Source organism: Anguilla anguilla, chromosome 4, assembly GCF_013347855.1.
Source record: "Anguilla anguilla isolate fAngAng1 chromosome 4, fAngAng1.pri, whole genome shotgun sequence".
NCBI classification, from domain to species: Eukaryota; Metazoa; Chordata; class Actinopteri; order Anguilliformes; family Anguillidae; genus Anguilla; species Anguilla anguilla.
The window spans coordinates 64,852,472-64,878,407 of NC_049204.1; the positions used below are offsets into that span (position 1 = coordinate 64,852,472).

Sequence of the window (25,936 nt, forward strand, 5' to 3'; positions counted from 1 at the left end):
ATTTTTTTGCAGTGTGAACTCAGCATTAAGAAATGTGTATGCTATTCCATAAGGATCATAACTGTTCAGTAACTGAATTACTGAAAACCTAAAGGATATTGATTACTGCATCTCCATTTATGGTGTTCCATTGCATGAGCAACGAGTCAGGCATATCCTTAGAGAAATCCATCTGCACATCCATCCATCTCCAACTGCACAAGAAACTTAATTCAGTTCAGATGTATGTAAATTCCTGAAATAAGACTTGTTTAAACCACTAGTCGATGATTAACATAATATATGAGTGCTTATCCAGTCCAATTCTTTTAAAATTATCATTGTTTTTCCTGTTGTTGGCTTAAACAAGGGAAATAATATACTGTTATTGCAACTGTATGTGCGACAGATCTTGAAAACATGCGCCTCATCTTGAACTCCTTAAATTACACAATCATACAAAAACGCATGTTTGAAGCTAAGTAATTGAGGAAGCATAAGCCTGGTAAATGTAGTGTTTATGGCTTTCCGAATCGAAGGCAGGCGGCTATAAAAAACTACATTTCCCAGGATGCTTTACAAACCGCTGTCTTTCTGGTGGTTTGTCAGCGGGCGCTTGACAGCCACCTCCAGGGAGGTGAATGTAACCAAATGTAGTATTTAGCCTGCAATATCAAAGCTTTTAGATAAGGGACAGAAAGTTAACTTTTGCGTTACACCGTCACGCGCCTGTCAAACCTCGGTGAAATGGGAAACGGAATAAATAAGGTAGGTTGCATCTCGAGCGTCGGTTTTGTGCGCGTTGGTAAACTGCTACTGGCTTGCTAAGTTTGTGAATCCGCATACTTTTCTCAGTGCTCAGTGAGATATTCGAGAGGAAAAAAACGGCGAAGAAAAACAAAAAAATTGACTTGTTTTCATACTTGTAAAGGTTTTACATTTTAACACCAAATACGTCTGTAGGTATGCCAAGTAAGCAGCCCAAGTCTATACAAGGATTTGATGCTGCTTGTTCCGAGCTTTCCCCTTTATTTTGGGCGTATTGACATTGCCATGTACAAATTGCTTTGAATAACAATTTCCTTGCATATGCCTGCGAGTATTACGTAGTATAGCCTATAACAGCATTTAGCTCTCACTCTCTTTCACGCACACACACACGCAGGCACGCACACGCACACACACTCTCGCACACACGCACACACACTCTGTTATGCATAGCATCGATATTCTCCAGACTCCAGAGCACATTGAGAACAGTTCAGCACGGTGACGGTACTTGATTCAGCGCTGGGAAGGAAATGACATTTGTGCCTCCCAGTGCGCTTCTCCTATTCGAACGACGTGCCACATAATTACTGACGCGTCGGGTGGTTGCACCGTCCCGTTTCGCAAAAGCCTGGCAGAGATAGATAAGTGGATAAGAAGATATCGTATGCCACAAGGAAACCCGTATGCTTCCGCATTTCTAAGATTCACTTTAGACATTGTGGTGGTGTTTTATTTATTTTTTTCAACCTGCCATTTTCCACCGGCGACAGTTTCTCACAGCGCCGACCCCCCACAGCAATGACGGCATTGAATACCAAATGTGATTTTGAATACCAAGTGTTCAATTATATTTTATGAAAATCGTAATAATCCCACCCAAGGTCACGGATAGTTAAATTCTTCTTTTGTGTGCTCCTCTTGGATTGTTTTCTTAAGCATTTTCTAAAAAAAAAAAATAGAGCTAAATAATTCCTCTTGGATTATGTCACAAAACAATGGAATGATTTCACTACAGGTCGAACTCGTTCCTGCAAAATGGTTGGTCCAAGAGGCGCGTGTTGTATGCGCGCTTGCTGGAGCTCTGGCCGCCGTTGTACATTGTTTGTGATCGCCGTTCATTTTCACGTGGATCCTTGCACGTTCTGGCACGAAAGTGCGCAGTCCGTGCGGGCTGCGCTCGTCACGTGGGCTGTTGCTGTAGATTACGTAGGGCCACATTCTTCCAGGGTATTATCGCACCGATTTAGGACGCGTTCCCAGTGAGTTTTTAATAAGTGTTAAGGCGAGGTATGATGGATTAGCTGATGGAGTACTCCTTCCGCCACACGTGCCCTTTTACATTACATTACATTACATTATAGGCATTTAGCAGACGCTCTTATCCAGAGCGACGTACAACAAGTGCATTGGTTCATGCTTTTAAAGCGAACTTAAGCCCATTTACTAACCGGGATGTCCTGCCAAATGGGGAAGAAATTATTGTGGACAGAAACATGCACTCGCTGGGGTCCTGACTCTGTGCAGTATCACCATCGCCCTACTCCTGCTGGCACACAATGCTACATCATTTGATCACAGCATGGTTGTGTCATTAGTCAGTGCTCAAATTCAGCTTCGGGGCTTTGTGCCATCTGTCCCCGGGGGTTAAATATAACCCCTCTCCCTGCATGCATGAGTCATTGTCCCAGCCATTGTCAGGGATTCAGAAACAAAAATTATTTTTACAATTTGATCTGTTCTTAAGTGCATTAAGTGTCAACTGTGTGGATGACAGATTTACCAGATTTTCGAGTGTAAACAATTCAGATGCATTATTCAAATCGAATGAAATTCAAGTTTTTTTTCCCCTATTATTTTATTACATAATTGTTTGATGTGGCAGTGTTATGCAATATGTTATTATACTTTGGTAGTTATATTCACCGCTATTTAGATCTTATTTTTAAAGGATGACGATAAAAGGAATATTGTGGGCAGTAGGAACTCACTGAACAGCATGGGCACCCGTTGAGAGGCATAAAGTACTCAAGGCAATTGCAAATGCACTATTTATACATGCAAATGATCTCTTGTTGCAGGTTCTGCCCGATTTATACCTGGGGAACTTCAAAGGTAGGTTTGTTTGCCTCTTTCCCTTAAACGCAGAGATAAAACGCTGTGCTGTGTGATGGTTAAAAAGTTTATGTGACTGTTGTTAAGATCCTGGCTGGCAACTGTTTTTTATAACTGTGCAGATGCAAATGGACTGACTGGGACAATAACGCTATGGCCAAACTTTTGTGAAATTAAATGTCAGGAGAATGATTAAACTGTGTCCAAAGAACAACGTATGGATCTCTTAAGGAAATTAAATGATGTCTTGACGAGAGAAGGGTTGTCATCATGCTCTGCAGAAGCCTGATAATGACCCATTCATTTGAATCAGGTGGGTTGGAGCAGGGAAACATCTAAAACATGCAGGGCAGTGGGTCCCCAGGACCAGGGTTGAGAAACACTGATATAGGGCATGATCACATATATGATAACATGCTCGTATGTCAGTCCTTAGCGGATATGACTCCAGAACGAGGGAAATCTCTTCGCTAATTAAGTAAAAAGAAAATTTTTTTTTTTTTAAATTTAACACTGAGGGTTTGTGACCGGGTTCGAATTCGAAACCACAGAGGGGCACTCTCTGCAAGCGTGAGCATGTGAAGGGGCTGCACCCACCTTGTGGGTTCCCCCCTCCCCGTCCCATCCTGGGATGTCCCATGAGACATCGAAAAGCATAGGGACGGGGAGGACTGGGGGGTGGGGGGGGGACGGGGGGGTATGGTGAAAGCTGCACCTCACTGAGCCAGCTGAGCTTGTTTCTAAGCTGCACTGGCTGCTTTTGTCTTCTGCTTAATTTTGTGAGTTTTTAGCATGACATTCTCCCCTCCTTAATCGGGACACTAATTTCACTAATGCGCACTATATTGCTGCATGAAAATATTATATTTATTGCATTGCAATATATTTTATTTATTTATTTATTTATTTGAATTTATAAAACCAAGGCACATGCCATAATGTCTCATAATGTCATCTCTGTTTTGGTCACAGCTTTAGCTTAGATTGTGTGAGGAGTTAATTCCCTTCAAGTTGCGTGTGATATTTTTTTAGTCATTTTGTTATCGTGTTGTGTGGACATAGCTAGATATTAGCTCATTAAAGTGGTGAAGGTTAAATCCTACGATAGAGCACATTACTGATTCACACATTGTGGTTCCAGAAGAGTAAACATTCTGAAATATAATTCATTCACTTTTTAAATTTATTTTCAGTCCGAGATAGAACTTTATGCAAATGTCCCCCTAGACATAAATCTGTCCGATTGTTTAAAGCCTCCATTATTTCATATGAAAGCTCAAAAGACATTTATTTATTTTCATTAATAACAACGTTGGTGATCTGAACCAAAGACTTTAATGTGCCTTGTCATAATTTCGTCAAATGTGTTTATGATCACACATTATTTTGAGGAACAGAAATTTTCTGCTTGGTCGCCAAAAAAAAAAAAAAGACCCGAAACCAGGTTTGGTTTTGATCTTGAATCCAGAGCAATGCCCAAGTGGCTTCACAGATTGGCATTTTGTATTGTGCAGTTATTCTTTAACAAATGTGTATATTCATCTTTCTATCTTATTTATATTGTTGGACTAACAATACACGAGCAATAAAAAAAAAAAAACCTGTCTACAACGGTAATGGCAATAACAAAACAAATCAAAGGGTGAAAAATGAAAGCAAACCATCTGTATATCTGGCGTGCAGTTTTCAAATTACTTGTGAAATAACTGTTCTGAATCATAAGAAGTTGTGGATGCAGGCAGTATAAACTGTGTGCATTCGGTCTTTGCCATAATCATTTGCCTGTATCCACTGTTTAAAGAAATACAGGTTTTTCTTTGAAGAATTAATTTTTTAGACTCAGTGAAATTACCAAACCAGAAAATGGCTGTCGTGACAGAATGTGTCAGGAAGAAATAAACATTAAACTGCCACCCATTGATATTACTGATATAATAATTTAATTAAATGTCTTCAGCTGTGGTTTTTTTGTGGTGGCTTTGCAACCATTTGTCTGCATAATAGAAGTTATACTGCATTGGAAAATTAAGAAAGTAAAATAGCTGCAATTTCGACAGCTTTAGGACGGACTTAAACCAAGAACACACCTATTCTGTGCTTTTTTTGGATTTTTAAATTTTATCACGACACTTGATCACCCTTCCTCTTACAAATCCTTAATTCTCTTTTCATTTATTATACTTTTGCTCTATAAATCGAGTGTGATCTCAGCTATCAAATCTCTGCAGGGCCCAAGAGGACTATTTCACAGAAATAAAATTTTATTCCTCCTCTTCCAATTAAAAATGTCCTGGTTTGAGTGCTGAATGCACAGTGTGACTACAAGGGCATGTCTTTCTTAGGAGTATCTTAAGGTATCTTACATTATTTATGATGTGTGTGTGTGTGGGGGGGGGGGTGTTTATTTTCAAGTAGTGCAAATAGTTGTTCATTATAGTTCTAATTTTCTAACAGTGTTTAATATCTATTATTTTCACATCAATGTTGGTAATAGATTTGCCTGTTCTCCAAGCTGTAGGTCAGTACTGCAGGTCTGTTTGTTATGTCCTTTCATGCTTAACCCTTTAAGGTGTAATATGATAAATATAAATATATTTTAAAATAAATATGTGTTTAGAATGTTCTTATATGTGTTTAGAATGTTCTTAACTGAACATTCTAATGCTGATGTAACAACCACTGCTGGTTACTGAAAGCAGTGGAGTTCTAGAACACTTAGAATTTCGAAAAAAAAAAAAAAAAAACCATTCCAAAAAGTGTTAAATGAGACAGTTATGGCCTGATTTCTGTCAGTGTGTGATCATTTTAATCAGTGTGATTCTGTATATTGATTTGAATGTTGCAGCAGCCTCTTGTGCTTATGGGATATGGTGTACTGTATATTCTGTTCATCATGTCATACACTGTATATATGAATTCACCTCCTCATCAGGTGGTTGCAGAGCTGCTTGAAAAAAAAAATCCAAAGTACATCTGTACAAAGCAGAAAACCTTTGGCTTCCTTTTGTAGAACAAAATTTGATTATAACATTTGCTGTTTGGTGCTTTTGAGCCAAGGTGTTAGACTGTTTTAGAAACATTGGCTTTCCGGTTTTTTCTTTCAGTTCAAAATGAGAAAAGCTGTTTTTCTGGCCAACTGGGGAGGTGCAGGCCTGCAGTTTCGTGGGGGAAAAAATGGCATCAAATCTATCTCACGGACACACGACGGGCCTACCTGATTGGTCGGCTAGAATCTTATGATTTTGTTTATTTCGCTCCTATCTCCCCCCCCCCCCCAAACCCCCTCCCCCACCCCTTCACAGATGCTCGAGACAGGGAACAGCTGGCAAGGAACAACATCACCCACATTCTCTCCATCCACGACAGCGCCGCCCCGCAGTTACAGGTACGACCCCCCCGCTCTGGCCCGGTCGCCCCCACCTGGGCCCCCGGACCCCCAGCTGGCGAGGGACACATGCTCAGTGCAGGGTACCTGAAACAAGGTGGTCAGAGCGCAGCAATGTGCGTTTCTGCACTGCTAACCCTGCCACAATGCAGGTAAAAGCAGGTTCTGCCAACATCCCAGCGTCCGGTGGCACAGTCTGCAGTCTCTTCTGGGTTGCTAGCTCCACTCCAGAATTAAAGACATGGCGGCACCCTCAGTTATCCTGATAGCCAGACCCGTGTTACATTAGCAGAACTGAGGGGCTCTCCTGAGCCTGGTAATGCGCTTTTTCTTTTCTTCTTTCTCATTGAACACCCTTGAAAATGGCAATATTTGCCCATAGAGTGGGTTGGTGACTGATTAACGCATGGTAGTTTTTAATCAGTCTGGTGCAGCCTGCAAGGTCAACCTCTCCGATCACAGTTGGCATTGCTGACGTCATCACTTTGCGCCATGTCCACAGAGCGGTCAGTGATGATGTCATTGATGCCGACTGTGATGAGAGGTCGACATTGCAGGTTGGACCAGATCCAACCCCTGTCTTACCTACCAACATTTCCTGCTGCTTATGGTGCTGTATGAGATGGGCCTTGGAGTGATTAGCCAACTTTCATGTGTAGTTTGTGAGTGATACGTTAAAAGAACGAAAACAGTCCTGACAGGACATTGGGCATTGAGCTTCTAGCGTGTCAGTTTACTTTAATGGAACTAACTATCCAACGAAAAGCAGAATGCATCACAGTCATCTCCATTACAACAGTGGCATACAAATGACTTTGTTACGGAAAGGTTCCACTGTGGTCCGTTTGTCTATCCCATGTCTGTCTGTGCTTTTAAATGGCAATTTTATCTTTATTATTTTGTATGCTTGTTTTTTTTTCTCTCCTATGACGATCTGTGCCCTGATATTTATATAATAGTTCACAGTGCAGCAGTAGATTGCACAATATACACACGTTATGCAATTAATTTAGAATAATGCTTTCAAATGGATTGAGAGAGGTTTTCGTTCATCAGTGTGAAAACTGCGCTAAAGCTGGGATCTGCGCCTACGACATGCTCGTTCTCTCGCTCTTGCTTCTGAGCTCGCTTTGAAAGTGCCCCTTTCTGCCATTTCGTTGTCGCGAAGAAAGTGTCAAGTGTAAGTAGTCTCGCTAGCAAGGGTTGGAGTTTTCACTCCTAGTTATGTAACGGGGATGAAAATACAGTACCAACCGACCCTGCCCTGGTCAACGCGCTCCCGCTGCTGTTCGTGTCCTCGGCTTGCTTATAACTCGCACTGTGTTCGGCTACGGGACGGACCGGGCTGCAAGCGTTCATAAATTCAGCGTACATTTCTAAGGATCTAAAAACAAATATGTATAATATATGTATTTAATTCTCTATGTTCCGTAAGTCTTGAAAGTGCAACTTTCTAAAACAGTCGGGTTCGGTTTCTCGGGTGTGCTGCCGCTTTTAGAGCCGAGATGCGAGAGCGAACTCATACTGAAAACTGCCAAAAGTAGACGGGGGTGCGGTTTGGCGTCCCCGTCGTCAGCGGCACCTGAACTCAGCCGTTTCGGTTGCGGGGCCGCTCCGAGCCGGCTGAAACAGCCGGTTCTCATGGCGACCAGGGGACCTTCCGTCGCGCCGAAATCGTCCCGAAATCGTCCCGAAAAGAGATTCGCGTCAGCAAAAAAGAAAGATTAAGTTCGGTCGGTTCCCGGACATTTTCTCATGTAATGTGCAGCAGTGTACGGTCTGACTGGAAGACTTTTGCTATATTGACGCTGTAAACTGTGTGTGTGTGTGTGTGTGTGTGTGTGTGTGTGTGTGTGTGCGTGTGTGTATGTATTGTCATTTGTGTGAGGAACACAACAGGTTGCAATAAATACACAGGTTGACTTTTTTTCACGGACAATAATTCCTGGGTGTTTCACCAGTGAGTAGCGGTAACTAGGCAGATGCTGTCTAGCTTTGTCTCACCTTCACTGTGTCTACCCAGGTCTGAATCAGGAATCCTGCTCACAACCCCCCCCCCCTCCCCGTCTGGGGAGAACCTGTTTGTCCAGCTGTCACACCCAGCAGCCTACTTCTGCAAAATTTGGGGCTTACTGACGTGGAATGTTTGCTCTCCCTAGTGCTCATGGGAGTTTTTTTTAGGCCCGGAGCTCCACTCCTGTTTTCTGAGCTCTTTGGGGTGAAAGGTTTTTCAGTATTCTGGGGTTCAGAGTGGTCAGCTGTCCCACTGATTACAGCAAGGGGTGTCCATACTTATCCAAAAAGGGTTGATGTGGGTGCAGCTTTTTGTTTAAGCCTGGCTTTAAGATACCTGATTCTACTTAATCAAGCTTTTGATTGACGACCATGATTAGGTAATTAGTAGAATTTTTGGCTGGACCACAACCTACAAATGCAAATGTCTGTGACTGACTGAGTGTGACTGGGTGATGAAGTTACACCATTGGTCGGCCGAGTTATGAAGTTACACCATTGGTCGGCCGAGTTATGAAGTTACACCATTGGTCAGCCGGAGAGGTCCAGCCATACACTAGGTTTTGACCTGGTCTTGTTTTGCCAGTTTATCTGGGCTAAAACAAAAACCTGGTCCCACTCCAGCCCTTTCCTGGTGAGAATGAACGCCCCCGGGTTAGAGGAAGCAGGTTCAGGGAACGCAGTGTGTAGATTCAGGTATGGTTTTTTGTACAGTACAGTAGCGGACGTGTTTGGGTTGACAAACCCGGCAAACGTAAAACCAAACGCCCTACATTTATGGGAGCGGCATGCTCGCGCGGAAGAACCGCTACCATGAGCAGGTACACAGCTAAAAACAAAAAATAAATAAATAAATAAATAAATAGTGTCTTACTAAGGACGCAGGTTTCTCTCAGTTACAGTTCTCCTAAATAATTTCCTCCGGTCAGCTCACATCAGGAGGAAATGATCCTAAAATGGCTGCTCTGTAGAGCCCCTGGTACCTTCTCTAGCACTTTCCCCCTGCGGAGGCGGCGACGGGGGGGGGGGGGGGGCGTCTCTCTCTGGTGTGTGCGACGAGGACGCGCATCTGAAAGGCCTGGGTGGTTCTGACCCCCTTTCTCACGACTTTCTTCTCTTTCGCTCGGAGAACAAAACTGAAAGCCGGGCCCCATTTTCAGCCGGGCCCTTTTTTCGAAGACGGCGACACACAAGCTCTGTAGTGGTAGCTGCTGAATTGCTTTCTCTGCTTCTGAGCTGGGTGCTGACTGGGCTGTTTTTTTTTTTGGTGTTTTTTTTTGGACCTTACTCCCCCCATATGGGGACACATTGCCCGATGTTGTGTAGCCCTTGTATGTGTGGCGTGCCAGAAGTGGTAATACTTCTTTGTCACAGCCATGTCTGTTCATACACCTGTCCTGCACCTGCTAAGGTGTTGTGAAACCTTATTTAACTTATTGACTATTATTGTTTTGTTTTTTTCTCCCATGGCCACTAGGGGGGAGAAAATATCTGTATTTTTAGTTATAATTATTGAATAATTTGGTCTGCTGTAATATCCAAAAGCTTTTTTTTTTCCTTGCAAGAAGGCTAGTGGTTGTTGGCTAAGGCTCCTGGTTTGCTGAAAATACCTGAATGTACAGTAGCTGTCTGCGGCTTCCATGCTGAAAATAACGTTATGCGTTTTCATGATCGGCGAAGCCTTGCTCCGTGAAATGTCGGTGAACTTTAATGCTTGGCATCTGTTGGCATGTAGAGTTAAGCAACTGTGCTCACCAGTTCTAAACTAGTGTCTTTCAAGATGTATGTTGAGCACCAGGTTGCATTAGGTTTCAACAGCAGCCAATCAAGGACAGGTATATGCTAATGTGTGGCATGCAGTAATATGTTTTGCTGTTCAAGAGGATTGACTTGAGTAGAAGTGTGGTAGTTAATTAGCAATATTTGTTAATGTAATGTTTGTACAGAGTGTAAGTGTGTGGTAACTAATGAGCCGTATTTTTGTTGATAAATACTGGGTTAGAGGCATGTGGTAGTTATTGAGCAGTGTTTCTCTGGGTATATATTGAATATAAGTGTATGGTAGTTAATGAATAGTCTTTCTCTGGGTGTATATTTAATATAAGTATGTGGCAGCCAATGAACAGTGTTTCCCTGGGTATACATTGAATTTAAGTGTGTGGTAGCCAATGAACAGTGTTTCCCTGGGTATATATCGAACACAAGTATATGATAGTTAATGAACTGTCTATACTGTTTTTATCTATACTATACTATTTTACTTTTTATCTATACAGAAGCATGTGGTAGCCAATGCCGCGTATATCTGGCTGTACATTATGTATAAGTGTGGGGTAGCTGACAAACGGTCTCTCTGGATGTTTTTTGACTAGTTTTCTGGAGTTAATGAGCATCTCGTTCTGCGGCTTGCGTGACTCGGCACTTTGGTGGTACAGGGATGTATTTTGGGGGGGGAATTCAAACGATCTTTTGGCGTGCTTGACTGAGAAACGAAAAGTCAGTGGCCAAATTTACATGCGAGCCGTAACGTTTCACCAGCATTACGCGCAGAAGGATGTCCAGTGGGGTTGACTTTGCGCTTTTTTTTTTTTTTTTTTTGGTTAGCATGACAGATGAAGCCAGGTGTCTGGGGGTTTTAATATTTGCATACCTGACTGTTACCTCTTAGACATATTTCTTGGAAGTCAGATGGGGGGGTGGGTGGGGGGGGGGGGGGGTTTGTTCAGTCCGCAGCAAAGCTGTGAGCCCTAGTTGTGTCCAAACACTCTTCATTAAGGGGTGTCAGCCAGAATTGGTTTGCTGTACCTTTTAAAGAGATACTGAATTATCGTTTTTCAAGATATATGTGACGATTATATGCAGTTAAATGCAAAGTATCGGGACAGAGACACAATTTTTGTTCCTCAAATCTGGCCCTCAAGCTCTGTAGCAACTGCTGCTTTTCTCTTCTGCCTGATAGTCCGCAGTTTCAGCGGTGTCACTGATTGGCCGGAGATTCAACTCTCCTGGTGCGGCAGGTTTAACGCGGTCCCTGATTGGAGGAGAGGGGAATGAACGCCAGCGGTGCTTCTGTTCCCCCCATGGGCCCATATTTGAGCCCAACGAGCGCTGCTGTTCTGGGTGAACTGTTTGCCGTTTTCAGAAAAAAAAACCCCTTTTTGTTGTGATGAGACGAGCTCAGCTTCGATAACCCTGCAATTACTAAGCATTTTAAGCATAAGTGAAACCTATGACTAATTACTCTGCATTGACAGGACACGCTACGACCGAACCAACCCCCCCCCCCCCACCCCCCCCAAGAGACTCATAGGCAAGTGCATCTGAGACAGCTGTGGGGCGTGTCACAGTTTGGGTGGGGGTGAGTTCGGGGGGGGGGTCTGTTGGGTAGAGAGCTGCACCTCTCGTTAAGTCCAATGACGGGACGATGCACAATATACTGCATTCAACTTTCCCATTCAATAAAGTGTCTGTGGATGTTCCACCACACAGAACTGTCCAAATGGCTAAATGTCGTCGTATTCATTGTAAAGTAACCGAGTGAAAGCTGAATTTATTGAGTGTAGTCACACACTGATAATCATAATTGGGTTTACAATCAGGGATATAATTTATCATATTTGTTATTCCCTGCCTTGAAGTTTTAGGTGAGAAATTCTCTGTTTCATTTAGTTTTAGTTTCTTATCTTAAACCTTTCTCAAATTTGGAGTGCTACCCCCAATACAGAGCAGGCCCAATAACACCCCTCCTTTATCAAGAATAACTTGTTATTTTATATATAATAACTTGTTAAGTTTAAAAAATTTCTTGACATAATGTATAAGTATCTTGGATGACAAAAACATGTTGCAGTGAAAATATTTCCCAAACTTATTTATAATTTTTTTTTTAAATGTAGCTTATAGTATAGGTTTCAGCATAGTAGAATATGTGGGTAAATTAATTGCTGGGTCTTTGGAGGACATACAGCTCGCCCAGGTAGACTACAGGCACCCCTTTGACCAGAGAAGCAGTTCCAGTACAGTGAGATGGGGGGTGTCCTAGTAACCAGATCCCTCCACCCCTAGGAGCTCGGCAACGCTGTGGCAACGGCAAGGCAAACGCCACAGCTATGTTTTTTTTTTTTTTTCTCCCGCGGTGCAGAAATGTTCTGTTTGATAGCCGATAGTGATAGTGATTTTCACCTGGAAATGAAGAGAACACAATACGGCGGTTTCAAAATCCTGCAGTGTCACTTTCAAATGCGCGCAGTGACGCACGCACACGCGCGGGGACAGTACTCCGAAATAGGGGTGTGGTGTGACTCGGCAAATTTGGAGTTTCTGTGTGTGTGTGTGTGCGTGCGTGTGTGTGTGTGTGTGTGTGTGTGTGTGTGTGTATGGCCTAGTCTTGCGGTAAGGTCCTTGCTTCCTATCTCGTTACTGATTTAACAATGAATCCTTTCTGCGTATATTAGAGAAAATTGCCGTTTTTCGGTGAAGTTTGTTACTTTCCTTTCCGGTGCAGTTCTGTAAGGCTTGAGCCCCGTTCGTACAGCAGCGAGTCCGTTATCACACAGTACCTACAAAACCCACAGGAAAGCCATCAAAAAATGTGCTTAATATCTGACACAAACGACCGCTTTATAGGAACAGTTGAGCTTCTGGTTTTTGTGTGCGTTGAAAAATGTATTAGATATTTCATACGCTGCGGTTGGCCAACCAACCGGCTTTATTTTGGCAAGTATAGGAGCTTTTGGGGCTTATGGTTTAAAGAAACCACACTTCACGTAACTCCAAAGCAGGTTGTACAGCAACGCCGTGCCGCCAAAGGTTTTATGCGTGTATATTACACAAGCTGTATTCCAAAAATGTATGATTCATCTTACGTTTGGTGTGAACTATTTCCTGTGATGCAAGCAACCTGAGAGAACCTGCTGCACTCAAGGAAATGAATACCAGCGTGATGTTAAAACGGATAATTTTATCTATAATTGAGAATAAACTGTTAAGTTGCTCATAATTGACAGCCTCTGGAAATGTAACACATGCCCGAACTCACACACGCACACACACGCACAAGCAGGGCATACTAATAAATAGGCTGCTTAATAAAATTAACTTCAACTTTCAACTGTATTTGTCCCCGGAGGGCAATTTGTTTTGCAGCAAGACAGAGATACAAGACGATAAAATATAAACGAAAGCCTACGTAGGGTACCTGAAAAAGGGGGGGGGGGGGGGGGGGGGGGGGGGGGGAGGGGGGGGTGGGGGCGGTGCACTGAAAATAGCATTATATGTCCAGCCAGTAGGCTGTTGGAGTTAGCTCTAATTAGTGGGCGTTAGCTCTGCAGGTCCTGCCAGATGCACATCCCTGGAAGGAAGAAGCGTTGCTCGGCAGCAGTCACACGGCGAAAAGTTTCTGCGCACGCCAGCACTCGTTTAGCGGGTTTATCGTAATCGTCTGCCAGGTGCAGGTTTGGGGGATTCGGTTCGTCTTGTCCCTCCTTGTGTACGCTGGCTAGCCGCACTTCCGTTGAAGAGTAACGCGGCGAATTTACCAGTCTCAGAAAACCCTTTAAAAAAAAAAGATGTTCCGAATTAACCTCTTTTTATTGAAAGAGGCGCCACATTTAGCGATTTATTAACTTTTTTATGTAAACATGACAATGGTTGATTAAATATGTGTGTATATATATATATATATATGGAGGTTGTTTACATTGCATTGCATGATTAATATTTTTTGTTTGTTTCCATTTGCCTTAATGCACATGTATACCAGTTATTTCACATTTTGAGCTGTTTAGGCTACTTGATAAATGTAACAGTAGCAAATATAAACCTAGTATTGATTTTATGTGTGGTTGAGTTGCTAAGGGCTATTAAGTTAGCTAGTTAATTTAAAATCTGTCAATTTAAATGTGCACATCAGAGTTGTGCACCATTCAGAACTGAATTGTGAATGCCTCTAATTCTTAAATTTGAATAGAGTTTGAATTGAAACAGCAATCGGGATTCGGAATTGCAATTCGAATTTGACTTCGAAAGGATTCAGAATTAAAATGAAATGAAATTAAAAGAAATTCATAGACATATTTTAGGTGCAGCTTTCGCTGTCAGGCTTTATGTCCTAATATTAATTTTTACATTAACCATGGCATCTTATAAACAGCATATGAAATTCTGAACCTTATTATTTTCATTATTATTCTTAATTCCTAAAATGAATGTTTTTCTCCCTAAAGTGAGTGTTTAAAGTGCCCATTAATTAATTAATTCCAGTATGGTGGAAAATACTTCATTTCCCAAAATGCTTCATTGTTATGGCATTGTCAACCCTAAAGCCTTCAAAATGGACCCACTTGATACTGGGGAATGGAAGGGAACTATTTCAAGAAATTAATGATGTAATTGTCGGTGTTTGGTCAATTGTCAGATGTAATCAAGTTCTCTTGTTGTGTCACTAAGTGGAATTTCTTTAAATCCCACTTCTTTGCTTTCCAATTCAAATTCCAGTTCATCATCCTGTGTGGTGTGGCCAATTCAGTTCAGATTCCAACTCATGAACTGAATGGGAGTAAATTCCCTAAAATTCAGATTTTTGCACAACCCTGGCGCTCGTCTCGTAAGTTGCCCAAACTGTGGGATTGCCCTGCTGAATTAGTGCAAAGTAATGCTGATTTCATGCTGCCTGCTCTTAAGTACGTTATTGCGGTGGAAACGATAAGAACCGCTTGAAGGAACAAATGCACCTCCCATCCGCGTGTATCATATTATTACCAGTGACTCATACCAAAAGCACCGCGATGTCAGATTTGATTAATGTAATTCAGTAATGCATGTAGTGCAGAACATCGGTTTGGTATTACAGCCTGGTGCGTATAGGCAATAATCCGGAGTCGGTCCCTACCAGCTGTGGGGATCTGATTCGGAACGTCCGTTTAATTTTAATCTTGAATTTTAAATTATCTCAGTGGGCCCTTTCACCATTCTCATAAACCCATTTTATGTGGCTTTGTGTCATCTGTTAATATTGCACTTCTGCATTTAGCTGATTTCTGCACTTATCTGAAGTGACTTAGACAGATTCATTTTTTTACAGGATTCCTGTAACGCGACGGTTGTGGTTTTGGGGAAGTTCTCCTTGGCTGCTAAATGGCTTTCTATTTTGGTAGGGTGGGAGCTATCGTGTGACTGCACTGCCTTGCTCTTGGGGGTCACACAGAAGGAAACTCACCTGTTGCTGTGGGAGACAGATTATTCTCTAACCAGCACCCGATCTGAGCTGGCCCTGGAAATCGTGCTCTTAAAGCCCTTTCAGGTGTGACATCACAGACACTGTATGTGATCAGAATGTCCATAACTGAACATTCTAATGCTGATGTAAGAATTTCGGCTGGCAATTGAAAAGCAGTGGAGTTCTAGAACACTGACTAAAATTTATTGAAAAACCTTCCGAAAAAACTGTTCTTCAAAGGGGATTTGTCTTTTTTAGACAGTCTGACTGCAAAAACCCTGTCATTCCCATTCATATCCACAGCGAGAGAGAGAGAGAGAGAGGATATCACAAATTAATGCAAACTGTGACGCACACAGGCCAAAGTTAACATTTGCTCACTGACACGTGTCCTGTGAATTCACATGCTTATCGGTTCACGCAAGATTGAGCGCAGCAACAAAAATGTTTTAAAAATTAAAAAAAAAAAAACACCCCACTCAGCCATATCACTGGTCCCAGGAACTGGTCTACAAAATGGAGGCACTTGCCTGAGTGACAGTCATCAGCTGCAGATAATGGACACAAGATGGTGAAAGATAATGAAGGCTGTATACATAAGAGCTCTTTTTGAATATGCACATTAAAAGGCACTTCTGTTGGTCATACAAAACTGCCTGGTTGCAATATATAAAAGTTATGTGTGCTTTGAAAGGAACATTGACTTGTTTGTGTGGTTGTGTGTGTGTGTGTGTGTGTGTGTGTGTGTGTTTATCAGCATGTGTGTGCACACTGGTGTGTGTTTGTGAGTGCTTGTGATTGTCTGCGATGTGACCTCAGAATCCCCGACCAACCTTCCAAATACATTTTTCAAGTATTTATTTAACTTGCGCGTAGCTTTAAGTTAACGATAGCTGTGAACTGAGCCTGAAAATAGATGCGCTGCGCCTCAGAACATTGTGTCCCGGGCTGCGCGCGCGCTCGTCGTCTGATGCTGTCGGTCGCGCGCGCGCGTCAGCCCGTTCGTCTCCGTGCCCCTGCGTTCCCCCGGCTCTGCTCTGCAGATGTTGAGCTTCGGAAAGGAACAGGTGCCGATCTCCTGACCGCATGACCTCTCTCTCTCTCTCTCTCCCTCCCTTACAACGTTCCTCTCTCTACTTTCTTTGGGTTTTTCCTGATTTTTTTTTTTTTTACTTCTTTTTTTAAATTTTTTTTTAACGTGACTTACTCTGAGGGCCAAGGTGGCAAAGCACCGGCACCATATGCTTGAGTGACCTGGGCTAGAAAGAGAGATAGAGAGAGAGAGAGAGAGAGAGGAGTTCTTCCCCAGCTTGCTCGGCCAAGCATATCTAACAGCCGAGGGTCTGTCACACTCACGGGAGTTCCCAGGCTCAGTGTTCGCTGAATGTTTCCGCTCTTACTGTCAGTCACTGCGTTAATTCCTACGCTAAAAGTTTTTAAAAATTTAACTTCCACAAAAAAAGAGCATGTCACTGTTTATGTGCTGTGTCTTACATATGTTTGTTCCAGACATGACGCTCTCACAGATGAAGATTTATTGTTTAAAATTTAGCTGATTTACTGTTTAAAATTTAGCTGATTTACTATTAAAAATTTAGCTGATTTACTGTTCAAAATTTAGCTGATTTACTATTAAAAATTTAGCTGATTTACTGTTTAAAATTTAGCTGATTTACTATTCAAAATTTAGCTGATTTACTGTTTAAAATTTAGCTGATTTACTATTCAAAATTTAGCTGATTTACTGTTTAAAATTTAGCTGATTTACTGTTTAAAATTTAGCTGATTTACTGTTTAAAATTTAGCTGATTTACTATTCAAAATTTAGCTGATTTACTGTTTAAAATTTAGCTGATTTACTATTCAATATTTAGCTTATTTACTGTTTAAAATGTAGCTGATTTACTATTCAATATTTAGCTGATTTACTGTTTAAAATTTAGCTGATTTACTGTTTAAAATTTAGCTGATTTGCTATTTAAAATTTAGCTGATTTACTGTTTAAAATTTAGCTGATTTACTATTCAAAATTTAGCTGATTTACTGTTTAAAATTTAGCTGATTTACTGTTTAAAATTTAGCTGATTTACTATTCAAAATTTAGCTGATTTACTGCTTAAAAAGTAGCTGATTTACTATTCAAAATTTAGCTGATTTACTGTTTAAAATGTAGCCGCCTGGCAGATGACTGTAAACCAAGTGCGTTTGAATCATGGCTGCAAAGTCGCCACTGTGGAGGTAGGCGTCCGTGGCGTTGCCTGACCATGTTTGCTGGAGTGCGCGCGCGCCCCAGGAATATTTTTCTGCGGCCCACCAAAATGATCATGAAAAAAAAATTGAGACCGCTCTTGCTGTCAAACAAGCAGTTTGACACCTAAGAGGAGTGAAAAAAGAGTTTACCTTGTCAGCCGTCGACCGCGAATGCTTGTGAGTGCGAGGGTGCGAGCACACGTGAGGCTGACTTATAGAATGTGACGTTGCTTTGAGTCAGTATGGCTTTATGTCCAGCGAGGCCCCGATCATATCAGGGGAGTCTTGGGGACCTGTGCCACGAGGTCTGTGAAGCAAAGGGCCGGGAGCCCTACAGCCCAAAGGTTGCAGGGCATCAGTGAGCATGCGCTTGTGTATTGTGTGTGTTTACACGAGCGATTAGTAAACACCGTGGGCGGCTTGGTGCTCAGACGCACACAGGGGAGGGTGTGAGGTCACTGAACTTGAGTGAACCCAGCAGTAAAATCTGTGCGTGAGAGTGTGGGTGGCTTTTGTTTTCGGTGCCTCTGTTTGATAATGTGCTAAACTTGTGGTCGAGACCCTTTCGGGTTCTGAACTAAAACAGGCAGGGGTGTCCAGTCATATATATTTTTTTAAAAAGGCCGGTGTGGGTGCTGACATCTGATTGAAGACCATGATTAGTTAACCTAAAAAAAAAAAAAAAAAAACAACTGTGGGATGCTACTTTGTGGCCTATGTGGAGTCATGGTCCTCTTCACCAAGTACTGCCATACAGATGTGTGTATCACATCCAGTGCATGACACTATTTCAGTTCCTCTTCTTCCAGATGTCTGTATCACTTCCGGTGTTTGACACTAGGTCAGTTCCTCTTGACCCTGTATCTCATACAGATGTGTGTGTATCACATCCAGTGTGTGACACTAGGTCAGTTCCTCTTCTTCCTGTAATTCATACAGGTGTGTGTGCATCACATCCTGTGACTCTGGCTCTTCCTCTCTGTCCCCAGGAGATGACATACCTCTGCATTCCAGCAGCCGATCTGCCGACACAAAACCTGTGAGTACGCGTGCCTGCCCAATCACCTGACCCGCCGCGTGCCTGCCCAATCACCTGACCCGCCGCGTGTTGGCCCAATCACCTGACCCGCCGCGTGCCTGCCCAATCACCTGACCCGCTGCGTGTTGGCCCAATCACCTAACCCGCTGCGTGTTGGCCTGGCCTAGGAGCTTCAGCCATGGCTGCTGTGCGGCTCATTCGATTTGGGCACCACGTCGTGGTGCGTGGATGAGCCCCCGCGGTCTCACACCAAATCCAAATCCGTACCCGTGCCAAATGTGGCCAATGAGTACCATAGGGCGACGCGATCCCCATTCCAGCACCTTTTGTCATTTGTATTTTCGTCCTAATATTGTAGCTTGTTCTTCTCCCTAGTTTGACTCGGCATAAGTTAGGTCAGAATAATGTTCACTGCGTGAACTGAACTTGGTTCTTGGTTATGAATAGATGTACAAAATGAGTATTGTACCTTATCGAACCTGTGTTTTGTAGTTGTTTCAATGACCAATGATATATGCACTTTTGTACGTCGCTTTGAATAAAAGCGTCTGCTAAATAAATGAATGTAAATGTGTGGTCGGGTTCAGTCGGTTAGGGATCCACGTTTCTTCGCTGACCAGCAACCCCTACTGGTCAATCAGGTGCCAGTGGGCTGCATGTGAAAGGTCTTCCTCCGACTCCACCCTGCACAAGCTCACCCTCAGTCTGCAGTGGAGAAAAGAAGTTGGCTGGAGACCGCACCACATGTTTCACGGGAGAAATGTGGCCCGAATGACACAAGATGCTCAGATTTATTTCCTTTTTTCCCCAACGGTTACATCATCCCTTTGTAGCAGTGTGTAGTCTCTGTGGTAGCGAGCGGCGTCTCGTCTTGCTCGTCTGGCGTCTGGGCGAATTTCGCAATCGACACTCGAGAAATGAAAACGGACGAATCTTGTGGTGGCGCGTGGGGTCTTTCGCCAGGTTGTTTTTGTTTTTGTTTTTTTGTTTTTTTTTTTACATCGGCGAAGCAGCTGCTCACTTGGTTTTTGGTTTTTAAAAAAGTGAATTCGTTTTAAACTGAAAATGAGATTGGCGACTTTTTTGCGAGAGAATTTCTCCTGGATGGCTGTTTTGCTGTTGTACGTGTGGCCCGGTGGGAGTGGTAAGGCTGGTGGCGATGGCTGTCGAAAACAAAAGTTTCTTTGGCTCTTCCGTCCCACCTCCAAGGCCTCGTTTCAGTCTTCCCTGCACTGAATATTTTCTCCTAGGGTTGGCACGACATCACATCCTGTCCGTCTCTGCAAATGGGTGGAAGTGCGCTCTGTCAGGGCTGATCACCCCCCTGATACAGCACAGTTTGTGCTTTTCTGCCTAAAACACAGCGGTGGTGCTCAGATATGTAGATTATAGACACACACACACACGCGCACACACACATACACACACTCACTCACACACACATACACCGGGAAACCCTGGCCTCCATCAGAGGAAGGAAGCCCTAGTCTCTGGGCTGTGACTCCACCCCACCTTCTGCATGCCACTATTTTTACACCCCTACACCACTGCTCCCCCTCCCCCTCCCAACACCCTCCACCGCTGCCCCCCTCCCAACACCCTCCACTGCTGCCCCCCCACCTCCCCCCCAACACCCTCCACCGCTGCCCCTGCCAACCCCATCCACTGCTGCCCCCCCACCTCCCCCCCCAACACCCTCCCCCGCTGCCCCCCCAACCCCATCCACTGCTGCCTCCCCAAAACCCTCCAGCACTGCCCCCCCCACAACGCCCTCCAGCACTGCCCCCCCTCCCCCCCAACGCCCTCCATCACTGCCCCCCCTCCCCCCCAACGCCCTCCATCGCTGCCCCCCCCACCCCCCCCCCCACCCCAAAAAAAAACCTGCGGCCCGGGTCCTGAAACCCGTCTGTCAGGCCTCGAAACTGGCCTTCCTGACCATGACGCACACCCCAATGGGTTTCTCTTCCGGGACACTCCCCGTCAGGCCGGGGCGGGGGTGGACTGTCCTGCCTGGCCTCTGCCGAGCTCCCTGCATCCTCTGGCTACCCCTTCAGATCTCAGGAGAGGAGTTGGCCACGTACCCGTTAGCTAGGGGCTAGTACCCGTTAGCCAGGGGCTAATGCTTTAGCAAGCCAGACTGAAGAACAAACACGGTCTGCCTGGACTGAGATTAAGACATCTGCTAAACACATAATGTTCTGCCATAGGCTGACTGTGAAACATGTTGGGAAGGTGAACTCATGTGACACACACACATACACACACACACACACACAAAACTTCCTTGTATGGGAATCCTACATTTAAAATTAATTAGAAGACCTTATTAGGAAACGTCCATGCCTGGCCATATCAGAAGGGAGATTATGTTAGTCCCTCTGTGTCCATCACAGCCCAACCACAGCGCTCTCAGGAGGATTGTTAGCAGCCCACCGCTGGGGCGTTCTTCATCCTAGACGCTCCCTTCCGAGGGGATATTCACTGGGGGTTTTTTTTTCCCTCCTGTGTCCTCAGGACCCAGCATTTTAAGGACAGCATCGCGTTCATGCACGAATCCCGGCTGAAGGGAGAGGGCTGCCTGGTGCACTGGTGAGTGGGACTGCTGGGGGACCGCTGGGGGACCGCTGGGGGACCGTGAGTGACCGCGGAGGACCGCATCCTGGTGGTCGGAGGCTGTCTCTTTCCACATACCGCACTGTACACACACAGCCCCTGTGGATTGTGCAGTCGATGGATGTTCACTGGATGGCTTGCCTCAGTACATGCAGACACAAACGCACACCCACACACGCACGCACATATTTACAGCGCAGTCGTAAGTATTTGGACAGGGACACAATTTAAGGGACACGCCCTGCTATATTCTGCTATACTGGGCTCTGCTTTTAGGGCTGGTTACCCAGACATGGATTAAGCCTAGTCCTGGACTAAATAACAAAATTTCAATGAATATCTCCATTGAAAAAGAAATGTAGTTTAGGACTAAGCTTAATCCATGTCTTGGATACCAGCCCATACTGTACTAGTAGAGGTGTACATGCCATTCCAGGAGACTTATTTGTGATAGAGTTTCTTGCCTGTTCATACTGCTCTAGTAGGTAAATTGACTAGCCACAGTAGACTGAATGGGCTGTTCTTTCAATCACACATTCTTATGCACTTATGCTCTCATTTGGTTTCTATATTGTGTATTAATTAATTACACAAGCAATGCTTTTAATCAATAATTACCTTTTCTAATAACCCTCGGTTGCAAATGGTACAATGATTTCTTTTGCTTTTTTTTATTTGAAATTGCTTTTTTGGATTGACTGACTGAATGCCTGACGGGCTGACTTGACTGTTCGATGGCTTGACTGACTAACTGACTGCTCATTTTTGATTGGTTAATTGGTCGGCCTGCCGATCGACTGACGGACCAATCAATGCCCCTCTGCCGGCAGCCTGGCGGGCGTGTCCCGCAGCGTCACCCTGGTGGTGGCCTACATCATGACGGTGACGGAGCTGGGCTGGCAGGACGCCCTGGCCGCAGTGAGGGTGGCCCGGCCCTGCGCGGGACCCAACATCGGCTTCCTGCGCCAGCTGGAGGAGTTCCAGAACACTCAGGCTGTGCAGGTAAGCCCTGCGCCGGGCCAGAGACTCAGACTGTGCAGGTAAGACCTGCGCCGGGCCAGAGACTCAGGCTGTGCAGGTAAGACCTGATTCAGGCCAGAGACTCAGACTGTGCAGGTAAGACCTGCGCCAGGCCAGAGACTCAGACTGTGCAGGTAAGACCTGTGCCAGGCCAGAGACTCAGACTGTACAGGTAAGACCTGCTTCAGGCCAGAGACTCAGACTGTGCAGGTAAGACCTGATTCAGGCAAAATACTCAAACTGTACAGGTAAGACCGGGCCAAATACTCTGAGTGTATTGGGAGGAAAGGAATGAAAAAAATGGAATCAAAAAAGAATTGCACTGATGGATGATCAGATTTCAGTTTTAGTTCATAATGGAAAAGATTATGATATGTGGACTGAGGAAATATGGCCTCAGATCTGTGCTCTCTGAGAAGCTGGGCCCGGGTCCTGAGCTCTTCATGTGGTGCAAGAGTGCATCATCTGCTTCTCTTGGTTTCATTCGCAGATTTAGTCTCAGAGCGATTCGTGAACAAAGCGGTTTTGATTGTTTTGTTTTTTTTGTCTTTTCTTTTTTTTTTCTGCTGATTTGTTTCCAGTGGGGGGAAAAAGAGAGAGTTAAGAAAGCAGGTGGATTTTTACATTTTGTGTGGTTTCGTCTCTTGTGAACCCTGTTTGCGAATGTATGCTGGTCAAAATGAGAGCTGTTGCTTTGACTTTGTGCCCAAATAATTATTCTCTCTGAGTTTTTTATTTCATGCAGCAGTCTTTCTTTCATCTGATATTTATGTAGCACTTATGAACTGGGTCAAACCACAAATCATAAGATTGGCTTGAAGAAGAAATGTTTTCAAACATTTTCTTTGGTGACATTTTGTAACTTCAGAAAGTAGTGCATCCACCTGCACTAACAACCTCATTGCTGTTGGAAGTCTTTGATTACTTGCACTGCTTTTTAGCAGAAAATAAAGAGTGCACATATTGATTTGGCATGATTAGATTTGTTTTACTGCTGTTTAATTAAAAGTAGAGACACAAGGATTGACTCGGAAAATGTTTTGTATTACTGTTGAATTTAAATCCAGAATTAATTTGGAAAAGACACTATGCCTCATAACTGAACTGAAGTGTTTAAGGATAGATTTAACAAGTAAGCAGGCCATTCTGTGCAACTGAGTTGGTGGGTTGTGACAAATAGTGCCACAGTTCTTGCTTGATTTAGAATTTTTTTACATAATTCTCTGGTGATTAAAACTTAAAATGTATTTTTTTCTGCATGTCCGATTGTTTCTCTGTTCCCAGTATAGGCAATGGCTGAAAGAGAAATACAAAGGGAACCCATTTAACGACGAGGAGGAGATTAGGATGCTATTGGCCAAGAACCCGAGGTCCTGTGCGGAGGCCAGGCCCTCAAGGAACACCTGACAGGCGTCGCCATGGTGACCGATCACTGTTTTCATCGGGACACAGCCACGGACTGGAGCCTAAGCTCCATGCCAGTCACGTCCTTTCAGTTCTTTCAAGTGTTGGACTGAACTGTGCATGAGTTTGTTTGTTTTTTTTGTGTACGTTTGTGTGTGTGTGTATGCGTGCGTTTGTGTGTGTGTATGTGTGTGGGCGTGGGCATGTGTGCGTTGTTTGTGTGTGTGTTTATGTGTGTGTGTGTGTGTGTGTGTGTTGTGTGCGTGCGTGTGTGTGTTGGGCTTTTCCTCTGAAGTAGATTGGCAAGGAGAGCCAGTATTGTTGAATATCATGTGCATTGGAGTTTGTGTTGGCTTGTTTGACAGGAAAAAAACCACTGCTCAACACCACTTTTAACCTATGTAAATACATACAGGATATATATTGTTCACTCGGTTTTTATAACAATAAATGATAATGCCATTTCATTGTAATTTATGTAAAAAAAAATCTTACAAGTATGCAAAACCAAATTCTATTTGAAACCTTTGTGAAATAATTATTTTGTATTTCATTTTGCACAATAATCAAGTTTGTTAGATAGTAGGTGTCCTGAATGTCTCAATGAATAAAAAAGTTTGAAAGCGTAGTCCACTGCCCATGATGCGGCCACTATTCACCTGCAAAAAAGTGTTAAAGAATTCAAGGTGCTGTAAACAGTCAGTTATTCCTATGACTGAGTCCATTTTAAATTGTTGAAGGGGGTAAAAAAAAGGGGAGGGGCTTCAAAAAAATGTCCTATTACCAAAGGGGTCTGACTGAATGAGTTTGAGAAACACGAGATATATATATATATATATATATATATATATATATATTCTTATATATGAATGAATGAATGAATGAGTGAATCATTGCATTTATATAGCACTTCTCCGAACGCTCAAAGTGCTTTACAGTGACGACTCGTGGGAACTCTCCTCACCCGCCACCAGGGTGATGCACGGCAGCCATTTTGCGCCAGAACGCTCACCACACATTATCCAAGGTGGAGAGAGAGAGAGAGGACATTTTTTTAGCCAATTAAATCGGGATGATTAGGTGGCAAGTTCGAGTGAGCCCCCCCCCCCCCCCCCCATCCCACCCCCATTTGGGAACAGTCACGGAAGTGCAAGCCCTGCCACACCCTTTGCTAGTGCAGCTCGCTCATCTGCGTTCGGGTCTAGTTCAGGACTCGTCTTTGTTACATTACATTGCAGTGCATCACAGGCATTTATCAGACGCTCTTTATCCAGAGCGACGTACGCTAACCTTTACACCGCATGCGTTCACGAGGGACTGCCACCGGCTGGCTTGGAACAAAGTGTTTTGGGGGGGGGGGGGGGGGGGGGGAATGAGCCCAGGGTCCTTTGCCTTGTGTGGCGCACAGGTGTGCACCCCACCTGTCAGGCCCTGGTGCAGAACCCCGCTCGCCGCTGACCGCCATCTGCACTGCCGCGACCTGAAAGTTTCGCGACTTCTCGTCTCACGTACCCCCAATGTAAACACGGGGTGCCTGTTCTCTCTGGATACCGAGCAGGGGATTTTTTTTCTTTTTTTTTTTGCTTCAGTTGATTAATTCTGCTGCTGAAGGGTTGAAACTGTTCATGCACCAGTACCCTCTGCTGGAAAGCACACACACACACACACACCCACACACCCACAAACGCACACACACCCAACAATACACTCGCGCTCTTCCACTGATTGTTGGAAACGGTACCTACTCTTCTCAATAAAAGGGTAAAAAACTGAGATGTACTTTATTATTACTGCTTGTAGAAGCATGGAAATGGATGATGGCCCTTTTCACTCGAAAATAATAGTAATAATAATTTCAATCGAAACACATTTACCAAATCTGCACTGCAGATTTGAGTGTAAAACCTTAAATGTAGTGGATTACATAATCATCATCATCATCATCATCATCATCATCATCATTAGTGGAGAGCATTTTGAACTCCAAAATTAGTCATTTAATACCTAATTTTGCAAACAGATGTTTTGGCAGCATCTGTCGGTTAAGACTTTTAGCGTTGGTCACCTATGCAAACGAAGCACATGAACTGCCGAGCCATTTCCCAGACTCCCGCAGTCTCATCGTTTCTGGGGA

At 43.9% G+C, this 25,936-nt stretch overlaps 1 protein-coding gene across 2 annotated transcripts; it reads left to right on the forward strand.

Annotated features, from left to right (window-relative positions):
- Window positions 1-575: 575 nt before the first annotated feature.
- On the forward strand, window positions 576-24,430 carry dusp22b (dual specificity phosphatase 22b). 2 transcript variants are annotated; one of them, XM_035412388.1, is made up of 7 exons: window positions 576-747; window positions 2,829-2,862; window positions 6,165-6,247; window positions 18,716-18,765; window positions 21,280-21,354; window positions 22,209-22,380; window positions 23,683-24,430. In XM_035412388.1, the coding sequence occupies exons 1-7, from the start codon at window positions 727-729 to the stop codon at window positions 23,803-23,805; spliced, it is 558 nt and encodes a 185-aa protein (XP_035268279.1). In that variant the 5' UTR covers window positions 576-726; the 3' UTR covers window positions 23,806-24,430. The 2 variants fall into 2 exon arrangements, with proteins under 2 accessions (XP_035268279.1, XP_035268280.1); XM_035412389.1 differs by having other exon boundaries at window positions 23,688-24,430.
- The last annotated feature ends 1,506 nt before the right edge of the window (window positions 24,431-25,936 follow it).